Genomic DNA, 12,545 nt, shown 5'->3' with positions numbered 1-12,545 from the left:
CTCATACTTATATCTGGGATCATTAATCACAAACACAGGGTCACTACAGGAAGAAATAAAACGTAGATGTGATCTAGCAAAAGTCGTCACAGCAAAAATGACCACAATATGGAAGGATTGTCAAATTTCAATAGCGTTAAAGATGAGGTTGATCAACTGCTTAATATTCCCAATACTGACTTACGGATGTGAATCTTGGACCCTGAGAAATTCGGAAAGAAGAAAGATAGACGCCACTGAAATGTTCTGTTGGAGACGAATGCTACGAATTCCTTGGACCGACCATAGAACAAATAATTCGATTTTAAGAGAGCTAAAAGTTAGCCAACGGCTCTCCAGTAAAGTCCATCTCCAACAATTAAAATACTTTGGACGTGTTATGAGAGCCAACACAGAAAACATGGAAAGACTCATTATACAAGGAAAGGTGAAAGGCCGAAGATCACGAGGAAGATCCCCAACAAGATGGATCGATCAGATTACAGGAATATGCAAAAGACCTATGCATGAGTTAAAAGAAATGACCAAAGACAGATATCTTTGGAGACGGACAATACACGACATCACGTCGACCACTACACTCCCTCCGGGGGGTCAGGATTGAAGAGAGAGACTAGAACCCCAAAAATTGAGACCATATCGAAGATGAGACTCGAACAAAGAAAAATATGTTATTTTGGAAGATGCTAAATTAACTTTCTTCGAAACAGATCTTATTGCGTAACAAGCTAACGCTAGTTTTTTGCTTAACAAATCGATATGAAGGGATCATCTAGGGTTACTGTCTAAAAAATACCAGCAAATTTTACAGAATCGACGGTACTGATCAGGCTGTTTCCAAGAGGCAAAAATTGAAGATCTCCTCTAAATGATGATGGTACTGTTTTATCCACGTTATAAGAGAGTAAATTTTTAACCAATGTATACTTCCTGGTTTCTTCCTGTAAGTAAGTTTGAGTAAGTTTGGACACTTACAAAGGAGAATATCGATAAAGTGGCAAAAGCGCAAAGATCGATGGAAAGACAGATGCTGCATATAAAACTTAAAAATCGCAAAAGAAACGTCTTAATCAGAGGAGTAACCAAAGTGAAAGACGTTAAGGAACAGGTGGCAAAACTCACATAGTTTGCAGGTTACACCATCCAAAAAGCAGATGAAAGATGGAACAAGCAAATAATCTACCGGCAACCGCGGGAACATAAGAGAGGAAGGGCAAGGTCTCAGATGAGATGGAACGACGACCTCAAAAAGTATGCCGGATCCAGATGGATGACCACAGCTCTGGATAGAAACCAGTGGAAAAGAGAAGGGGAGGTCTGTGTCCAAACATGGATGGAAAAAGGCTCGAAGATAGAAAGATAGAAAAAGAGTAAATTAGAAGTTATAGTTGCATGAAGAGTTGCAATATTAGAGTTGCTCCAAGTGATACCGGTATCATAAAATTTTACCATTAACTTTTAAATTAGTGATGTCATTTATAAAGATAAGGAGAAGTAGAGAACCCAATACTGAAGCTTGTGATATCCCATATACAATGTTTTTGAGTCAGTATCTAGTCAGTATCATTTGCTCAAACCAGTTATTTTCTATTATCCAAGTATGTAAGATTGGAACCAATTCAAAGAAATACCTTGAATTCCGTATAAATTTTGTTTTTTAATAAAATTTATTATCTAATTTTATTTTGTTTTAATCTGTTTAATAAATTATTAGTTTGCTTACACATATTTTAGGACAAAACAATCTTATTCCACACACGCTGAATCAAAAAATGTAACAGAAAACTCCAATGTTCATCATATGAGAGATATTCAGTGGACTACAGAATTCAATACTAATTTTACTATATATTGTTCCATCGTATCGAGCGCATTCTTGATGTTAATATTGTCTAATATTTTATTAACAAAGTTTTTTAATACGGCATCCAAAAATATGTACAAAAACATGTACAAAGCAGTTATCAGCGCTCCTTTGAGCTTCTTTTATACTCATCCAAGTGGGAGAATTTTGAATCGATTTTCTTCAGATACTACAGCAGTCGATGTGAGATTTGCAGACAATCTTAAAGATATTTCTCAGGTATTTTTTATAATTATTTAAATAGTATTTAAGCTTTAAATTAATTATGTTTATAAAATCAATGGGAAAATCCCAATAGTTGGCTGTAAACCATAGTTTAAAAAACTCATACAGAAGTAAAAACTTGTAAAACAAATTGTATCCTGGTATAAAATCGTTTATTAAAACTATCTAAAAAGTCATCCAAATGGATTGCAAAACGTTTTCGTTCTAATTCAGAACATCTTCAGTGCCTAGAATGAAGTATTTCCACGTTAGATTAAAGCAAAAAGTTAAAATTGTGACTGTTAGAAAGAAAAAACATGTGGGAATACTTACATTCTGCAGATTAGTTTGAAACTAGCACACTATTTAAAGTGGTAACCCCATAATATATGGTTTACATATTATATATTTATAGAATATGTTGACTACAAGTCGATGTTGTTAGATATAATAGAATACATGCCTAAAGGGCAACATGCTTCCCTGCTCGAAAATGCTAGGTACTTGCCAGTTCAATGGGCACAGACTAACTGAGAAAATAGGAAATGGACATTCAATATGACAAGAGTGACATGACATGACAAGATAAAGCCAATTTTTGGTTAAAGCTTAAAAAGTGTAGTTTGATTTTGGATTTTTTAGTAAAATGTTAAGATTGTTAATAAAAATCTGAAGATGCAATTTAAATTATTTAAATATTATAATCTATTGTAAAGTCTCAATTAGCAACTCTCTATTCCAGATATGGACTTTATAGATTTAATGTAGGTATATTTCATAGTTCAAAGTGTGACGTTCACATTCGATTACGTCACACTTTGAACCATGAAATATACCTTCATTAAATCTATAAAATCCATAAGTTTTTCTGGAATAGAGAGTTGCTAATTGAGACTTTACAATAGATTATAATATTTAATAATTTAAATTGCATTTTCAGATTTTTATTAAAAACCTTTACATTTTACTAAAAAATCCAAAATCAAACTACACTTTTTGTGCTTTAATCAAAAATTGGCTTTATCTTGTCATCTCATGTCACTCTTGTCATATTGAATGTCCATTTCCTATTTTCTCAGTTGATCTGTGCCCATTGAACTGGCAAGTACCTAGCATTTTCGAGCAGGGAAGCATGTTGCCCTTTAGGCATGTATTCTATTATATCTAACAACATCGACTTGTAGTCAACATATTCTATTAATATATAATATATAAACCATATATTATGGGGTTACCACTTTAAATAGTGTGCTAGTTTCAAACTACTCTGCAGAATGTAAGTATTCCCACATGTTTTTTCTTTCTAACAGTCACAATTTTAACTTTTTGCTTTAATCTAACGTGCAAATACTTTATTCTAGGCACTGAGTATGTTCTGAATTAGAAAGAAAACGTTTTGCCATCCATTTAGATGACTTTTTAGATAGTTTTAATAAACGATTTTATACCAGAATACAATCTGAAGTTTTTACTTCTGTATGAGTTTTTTAATTATTTTTACATCTTTCATATCGCACCTCCTCTCAAACAGTCATAAGTCAAAAGAGCAAAGTATCAAGAAAACGACGTTCAAAATCTGTTCTAGAACTTTTCCGGGTTTAGTTCAAAAACTATTAAAAGTAGAATAATACCTAACTATTTTTAGCAAGTTACAGAGATTTTTGAAGCTCTAAAAAATAGCGTATTAAGTGTACTAAAAATATTATTTAAAAAAAATTCGAGTTGTGACACTATACAGATAAAATAACAAAACATTCACGAAATATTATTTATTAAAAGTGGTTTTAGCAGTACATAATAAATAATATCATTATTGCTATCTGGCAAGCGGATATGAGGCACTGTTTATGTTCGGTGCAATGACGCTATTTTTTTCATAGTGTCATCAGTGTCATCTAACGACAAATACTTGAACCATAGACGTAACACTGTTTGAGACAGATAATTTTTTTATTAATTGTGACATTGTTTGATCGGAGGTGCGATATCTTATTTTGTAACTACACAAATTGAGGGACCAAAACTAAACAAAGTGAGGAAGAACCGGCAAAATAGTAACTGTATATTAATACGGTAAAAATAATATTCTCCTTCACAATACTGAATCGAAAATCACTCGGTAATATGCTAAAAGGTGTTATGATTTGTAAAATCAGAATACAGGGTGCGCCACTTTAATATATTTTTACATTACTCATTTTAATATACAAAATTGAGGCGTGCACCGGAACAACGATTTATGTTACATATTGGCAACATGTAACAAATCGTTGTTCCGGTGCACGTCTCAATAAATATACAGTGTGTCAATTTGAAAAGGTGCCACCCATAATTTGGTCCCTATAAAAATCTAAAAATATCCAAAAACACGTCAAATTTATTTGTGAAGGGACATTTTGTAGACCAGTTTTCAACTAAATTACGAGTAAATCAACCCTCTAGCGAGAGTGAACACAACCCCCAAAATCTTTAACAGAAATGGGGGTTGAGTGATACCTCCTTTAAAGGTCGGTCAAAAACCTTTTCAAAAATACCACATACATTATATTTCTTTTTTGTACTTTTGGAAAAATCAAGTAAGAATGTGCAGATATTAAATATCGAGTTGAAAAATCTAAAATTTTTTGGGTGTTGAACTCCAAATTGAATATTTTTGGGAGTTGTTCAGAAGCTATTTCCTTGTGGCATTATTATAATCAACTATTTTCAATGGGAAATAAGTCACAATTTTACCCAAAAAATGATTTTATTAACGTTTCTTTATGACTTAGGCGTCGAAACGTTAATAAAATCTTTTTTTTTTTTGTAAAATTGTGGCTATTTTACCACTATCATTGAAAATAGTTGATTATTTTTTGGAGTATTGGACTATTTTGAGTATTTTTGGAGTATTTTTGTAAAAATCAAATAAAACCGTAAAGATATTGAGTATCGAGTTCAGAACTCCAAAAATTTTTTGGAGTACTGAGTCCAAGATTTTTACAAATGTACTGAAAAGAAATATAATTAATGTAAGTGGTATTTTTAAAAAGGTAGTTGAACGACTTTTAAAATGAGGTATCACTCAACCCTCTTTCCATTAAAGATTTTGGGGGATGTGTCCGCCCCCGCTAGAGGGTTGACATAAGTTAGTTGAAAACTGGTCTACAAAATGTCCCCCTCATAAATAAAGTTGACGTGTTTTTGCATATTTTTAGATTTTTTATAGGAACCAAATTATAGATGGTGGCACCTTTTCAAAGTGACACACTCTACATATAATATAGCCATGATATACAGTGAGGACGTTTGAGTTGGAATAAATTCATTATCTCGAGAATGGGTAAATTTGGAGAGAAATCCTGAGACGGATATATTTTAAGTTTTAAATTATGACTGTTTGACGTCTATATCATACTAGTGACGTCATCCATCTGGGCGTGATGGCGTAATCGATGATTTTTTTAAATGAGAGTAGGCATTGTGTGATAGCTTATTTGAAAGGTTTTTCAATTCTCTATTTGGAAATATAAACAATAAGCTAATTATTCATACAGGGTGGTCAAAAAATATTTTTTTGTTTAAATTAATTGACACAAAGAGAAGAATGTAAGCAATTTATTTAATTCAAAATACATTTGACTGCTGTCAGAAAACAGGTAAAAATGTTTATTTCACATATAAACATTGCTTTCCGCTTAAATTCAATTATCAAACTGCTAAGAGACAGGTGGGTGACAGCTTTAACATTAAATTTAAGCGAAAACAATATTTATTTGTCAAATAAACATTTCTTTCTGTTTTTGGAATTAAATGAATTACATACATTCTTCTTTTTGTCTCAATTAATTTAATTCAAAATGAACTTTTTGGTCACCCTGTATAAATAATTATATTAACGTTTATATTACTAAATAGAGAATTAAATCATCTTTCAAATGAACTATCAGCTCTCACACAAACCCTACTCGTATTTAAAAAAAATCATCGATTACGTCATTACGCACAGATGTATGACGTCACTAGAATGATATATATGCCCAAAAGTCATAATTTAAAAATAAAAATCGACCTGTCTCAGGATTTCTGTCCAAATTCGCATATCCTCGAGATAATGAATTTATTCCAACTCAAACGTCCTCACTGTATAAAATAAGTAATAAAATATTATTTTTAGGTATATTTTATGGGTATAGGATCAATTATTCTAGTAATAGTTTCGGATTATTATATGTCTTTTTTCGTTTTGATTGTTTTCATTTATGCCAAGCTTTTAAAATGGTATCAATATATTGGAAGTGAATTAAAACACTTGGAAATAACAGGTGAGCAAGTAATGTTTAATAGTTTTTAACTTTTTTATTGTTCAAAATACTACTACTACTATCTGTACTATCTGTACTCTGTGTATGGCCTATCATATTAGTTGTTTTGTTTTATGTCATAGTCATCAATTATTGTATGTGTGACTCCCAATCATTTCTCGTATTCTCTCATTTGCTATCCGATCTCTTCTTCATTTGCCTGTTGCTCTTCTCCAGAAGTCCATTTCTGTTACTACTAACATTTCAAAAATTTCATTCAAAATACTAACAAATAATATAAAACGGACAATTTACTAAACAGAGCATTTTATGCAACCATAGAATGTAATATAATATATTAATAAATTAAATTTCTTCTTCTACAAGTGCCATCTCCACGATGGAGGTCGGCAATCATTATAGCTATTCGGACTTTAGAGACATCTGCTCTGAAAAGTTCATTTGATGTACATCCTTACTATTGTCTCAAGTTGCGCAGCATGATATTCTACGTCTCCCTATGCCTATTCTTCCTAGGATCTTTCTCCAAGTGTAATGTGTCCGAGATACTCCAATTGTCTTGTTTTGACTGGTTTCAAGATTTGCATGTCTTTATTTATCCCTCTCAGAACCTCTAATGTTCGAGACGTGTTATGTCCACGATATTTGCAGAATTAGTCTGTACATCCACAACTCGAATGATTACAGTTTTTTCATTGATGCCGCATTCAAAGTCCAAGCTTCCATTCCATAAAACAAAGTCGAGAAAACGTAGCACCTAGCCAACCTAACTTTTAGCTCCAATAATTTCAAATGTCTTCTGCAGAGAACTATTCTCATATTGTTGAAATTTTTGTCTATAGGAGAGTGCATATAGATTTTCGCTTCGAAAAAAATCAAACAATATAGAACTTTTTCTAATTTCATTAAGAAATGTTTAATAAGCAACATATCAAAAAGTTCTACTCGAGAAGTGGGTGCTTCATTTTTTATTAAACAAAAATGAACTACGAAATTAGATGTTTTTTTAACTAACCCCGAAAATATAAATTTTAGAAAAAAACTGACTTGACCACTGAAAATTCAGAAAATTTTACAAAAAAACCTTATATAAAGAATTTTCTAAAATTAAATCTGTATCTTCTATATTTTTTTATTTATAACGCTAAAGTCACCCTTCTCACAAACATTGGCGCACTGTAAACTAACATACGGCGAAGTGCACGGTTGAATTATTTTAATGTAATTCTTTAACTAATTGATCAAATAAAATTTTACAAATTGAACATGAAAGAAGAATAATTAACCTATCTCATTGTTATAATAGAAAGAAATAAAATGTATGGGCATAAGTACGGTGTGGGCGGAAAATGAGCCTTACATGAATTTTGTTTAAAAATGATTTAAAACTGTGTAACTAATACAATTTTTCTTATAAAACTCTCAATTTTGCACAACTTACCTTTCAAGCATCTTACTAAATGATGTTTTATTCAAAAAAAATTTCAAAAATTTAATTTAAATGATATGACGTCTCAAAAAATGTAATTTTTGAAATCTTCGTAGTTTTATAGAATTACCACCACTTTAAGACGATATTACTCAAGTTTGAACAGATCTGTTATAGTTTTATAAGTGATTTTTTAAAGCTTAGGATGTAATCTTTAAAATGCACTAAATTATTTTACTTTATAAATGCAATAAACTATTTCGTTTTAAGAAAATTAAGAAAGATAACAAAAATGTAATACAAAAACCGAAAGTTACCAGCTAAAAAAATGTTTATACAAAGTGATCAAAACTTTTTTCTGTAAAACTTACCTAAAATACATTTAATAATAAGCTTCAACAATAATAAATGTTCAGCAAAAAATTTTTTTAGCTCTTATACAGTGTGTCTGCGTAACTTGTAACCTATTGATAACTTTTTTATTATCAGTTTTACGAAAAAAAGTTATTCTTTATAAAATGCTCTGCATCGTATATAATCTAAGATAAAATCATCAAATATCAAATTTAATTATTGTTATACGAGGTATGTCAAAAATATGAATTTCGCTCAAGAGTAAAGTACCTTTACATTTCACAATATCGAAAATTGTTATTAAGAAAAGTTGTTTGGAATTAAAAAAATTGTTTTAGTGTTCAATTACATCCTTCTAATTAAAATATTGTGAATAATAAAGGCACTTAAGAAAAATTCATATTTTTTACATACCTCGTATAAAATTAAAAAAGTTTGATATCTGATGATTGTATCTTAGATTTTAGACCAGGGAGAGCATTTTATGAAGAATAACTTTTTTTCGTAAAAGTGATAATAAAATAGTTATCATAATTGTAATAAAATGATGATAGGTATCCGTAATTTAAGAAAAAATTGATTTTTTTTTTTCGATTAGAATGATGTAATTGTATATATAGATTTATACATAGTTTCTAATTTCAAACTACTTTTCATTATAGCATTTTTTGATATTCTGGAATATAAAGGTACTTTACTCTTTAACGAAATTCATATTTTTGACATAACTCGTATAAAATTGATAAAATTTGATATCGGATGGTTGAGTTTTAGATTTTTGACTATCCAGAGCATTTTATTGAGAATAACTTTTTTTCCGTAAAATTGATCATAAACAAGCTGAAAATGCGAGCATTGTCATAACGAAAACTTTGTATATTTACGTATTTTAATTCATAATATGGAAAATTTCTATTATGAAAAGTAGTTTAGAATTAATAATTATGTTTTAATGTGCAATTATATCATTCTAATTTAAATGTTATGAACTATAAAGGTAGTTTACTCTTGATCGAAATTCATATTTTTTTATATACCTCGTTAGTCCATTCTTTCACGGTTTTTGCTCTAAATTTTAAAGAACCGCTTGGATTGACATGAAATTTGGCATACATATAATAGCTTACATGTCAAAGAAAAAAGTGATATTGTGCCGATGTGTGCTTTTGCCCTGGGGGTGACTTTCACCCCCTGTTGGGGGTGAAAAAATATATGTCCAAACTAAGTCCGGAAATGGGTAAACTAACTAATTTTAAGTAACTTTTGTTCTATAGAGCTTTTTCGCCAAGTCAACACTTTTCGAGTTATTTGCAAGTGAATATGTTCATTTTTCAACAAAATAACCACATTTTTAGACGGTTTTTCGCAAATAACTCAAAATGTAAGTACTTTGTCGAAAAAACCGTTCTTAGCAAAAATATAGCCTATAAAAAAGTAAAAAAATGGTGTACGCGCTAGGTCTCTGGATCTCGTAGAACCAGAGTTATAGCCAATGAAAAATAGATTCATATTCACCAAATTTCAAATAGAATATTTCGACGTGAAATATCCAAAAAATTAAGCACTTTTTGGGGAAAACCAATAATAACTTTTTTAAAGTGTTTAAAAAAAGCTTTATTTCTGTTTTTACAAAAAGTTTCTAGCATTAAATTTAAGCAAGTTACGCTCAAAATAAAGTTGGTCTCTTTTGTATTTGCAAAAAAGAAATCAGGAAGACCACCCCCTAATTAGCAACTTAAATTAAATTAATCGTTACCGCTCCACAAATTATTTTGCTTATGTTGTGTTTATATGATCTGTAAGTTTGATCGATTCAAAGTGCTTATTTTTGAAAAAATTTGGTTTGAAAATAAAATTTTTAAAAATTTAAATTTTGAAAAATATGCTTTTTTTCAAAATAACTTAAAAATTGTTAGAGATACCAAAAATCTCGAAAAACAAAAAAAGTCAGATTTACTTTTCTGAATATCATGTATTCTTTTGTTTTTCTGGCGGACAAAAATTGATTTAGATTTGGTGTTTCTAAATTTGCATATATTCGTGATCAGTGACTCGTTCAACCCCTTTTAACTACAGCCCTTTCAATAATAAGGACTTTGAACCGATGAAACTTACAGATCATATAAACAATATATACACGAGTCAAGAAACTTGTGAAGTCGTAACGATTAAGTTCATTTAAGATACTAATTAGGGGGTGATTTTCTCGATTTTTTACCAAAACCAAAAGGGACTAACTTTATTTTGAGCGTAACTTGTTTAATTTTGATGCTAGAAATTTTTTTTATAAAACAAAAATGAAGCTTTTTTTAAACACTTTAAATAAGTTGTAATGAGTTTTCCCCGAAATGTGCTTAATTTTTGGTTATTTCACGTTAAAGTATTCCATTTGGAATTTGACGAATATGAACCTATTTTTCATTAGCTATAACTCTGCTTCTACTAGGTGTAGAGACGTGATATATACACCATTTTTTTAAATTTTTTACAGTCTATATTTTTGCTAAGAATGTTTTTTCGACAAAATACATACTATTTGAGTTATTTGCGAGAAACCGTCTAAAATCGTGGTTATTTTGTTGAAAAAATGAACATATTCACTGTCAAATAACTCGAAAAGTATTGACTTAGTGAAAAAACTCTATAGAACAAAAGTTACTCAAAATTAGCCAGTTTATCCATTTCCTGACTTTCTTTGGACGAATATTTTTTCACCCCCAAGAGGGGGTGAAAACCATCCCCAGGGCAAAAGCACATATCGGCACAATATCACTTTTTTTCTTTGACTTGTTAGCTATGTGTATGCCAAATTTCATGTCAATACAAGCGGTTCTTTAAAATTTAGAGGATTTGCAATATTTTACCGTTAAAGAACGGACTACGTATAAAATTAATATAATTTTATACAAGGTATCCCAAAAGTAGAGGAACGGTCGAATATTTCGCGAACTGCACATCGGATCGAAAAACTGAAAAATACGTGTTCAATCATTTTCAAAAATCTATACAATGGCACCAAACACCAACCTCCACTACACCCCCTGGAGGTGGGGTGGGGGGTAACTTTAAAATCTCAAATGGAAACCCCTAGATTTTCTTACAAATTTGGATTCGTTACGTAAAAGTAAGCAACTTTTATTCAAGACATTTTTTCAAACTGTGGATAGATGGCGCTATAATTGGGAAAAACGATTTATCCTGATACCATGGGTAAATTATAGAAACGGTCTAATATCTCGAGAAATACACTTCCAAATGAGAAACCAAACAAATTTTTTTAATACTTTTCGAAAATCTATCGAATAACACTAAACATGACCCTCCAACCCACCCCCCTGGAGGTGGGGTGGGGGGTAACTTTAAAATATTAAATAGCAACCCCCACTTTTTATTACAGATTCGGATTTGTCATGAAAAACTAAGCAACATTTATTCGAAACATTTTTTAGAATTGTTGATAGATGGCGCTTTAATTGGAAAAATACGATTTATTAGCGCCATCTATCAGCATTTTTAAAAAATGTTTCGAATAAATGTTGCTTAGTTTTTCATGACGCATTCGAATCTGCAATAAAAAGTGGGGGTTGCTATTTAAGATTTTATAGTTACCCCCCACCCCACCTCCAGGGGGTGGGTTGGAGGGTCATGTTTAGTGTTTATCGATAGGTTTTCAAAAAATATTAAAAACCTGTTTTTTGGTTTCTTCTTTGGAAGTGTATTTCTCGAGATATTAGACCTTTCTATAATTTACCTATGGTATCAGGATAAATCGTTTTTCCCAATTATAGCGCCATCTATCCACAGTTCGAAAAAATGTCTTGCATAAAAGTTGCTTACTTTTACGTAACGAATGCAAATCTGCAAGAAAAACTAGGGGCTTCCATTTAAGATTTTAAAGTTACCCTCCACCCCACCTCCACGGGGTGTAGTGGGAGTTGGTGTTTGGTGTCATTGGATAGATTTTTGAAAATGATTGAACACGTATTTTTCAGTTTTTCCATCCGATGTTTAGTTCGCGAAGTATTCGACCGTTCCCCTACTTTTGGGACACGGTTGCATCAGAAATCTTAGAACAAGAAGAGCTTTTTATGAAGAATAACTTTTATTTGTCAAATTAAAAATAAAAGAGTTATAAATAAAAATGTTCTTGGTATCCATAATTTCAGAAAAATCTTCAAATATTTTTTTCCATTAGAAGGATGTACAGACACAATACTGGCTAGTGATTTTAGTCAATAATTTTGCCAATTCGACAAAAAAATAATTTCTAAATAGTTAATAATTATTACTAAATAATTAGTAATTTTGCCAATTTAGGCAAAATTCTCAAAAAACAAAAAAATTACCTTCTACAATCACTATCCAGTTGTGTCGAGTTTAGGGAACGACT

At 30.7% G+C, this 12,545-nt stretch overlaps 1 protein-coding gene across 3 annotated transcripts in view; it reads left to right on the top strand.

The window, feature by feature from the left end:
* LOC126887347 (ATP-binding cassette sub-family C member 4-like) overlaps positions 1-12,545 on the top strand; it is an 85,514-nt gene that overhangs the window by 48,818 nt on the left and 24,151 nt on the right. For all 3 annotated transcript variants that reach the window (XM_050654799.1, XM_050654798.1, XM_050654800.1), the window contains 2 exons: positions 1,735-2,083; positions 6,225-6,372. In XM_050654799.1, the coding sequence (XP_050510756.1) occupies positions 1,735-2,083; positions 6,225-6,372 (497 nt within the window). The remainder of the gene's footprint in view (positions 1-1,734; positions 2,084-6,224; positions 6,373-12,545) is intronic.

This window comes from Diabrotica virgifera, chromosome 6 (genome assembly GCF_917563875.1).
Source record: "Diabrotica virgifera virgifera chromosome 6, PGI_DIABVI_V3a".
NCBI classification, from domain to species: Eukaryota; Metazoa; Arthropoda; class Insecta; order Coleoptera; family Chrysomelidae; genus Diabrotica; species Diabrotica virgifera.
This window is presented reverse-complemented; position numbering and strand designations above follow the sequence as displayed.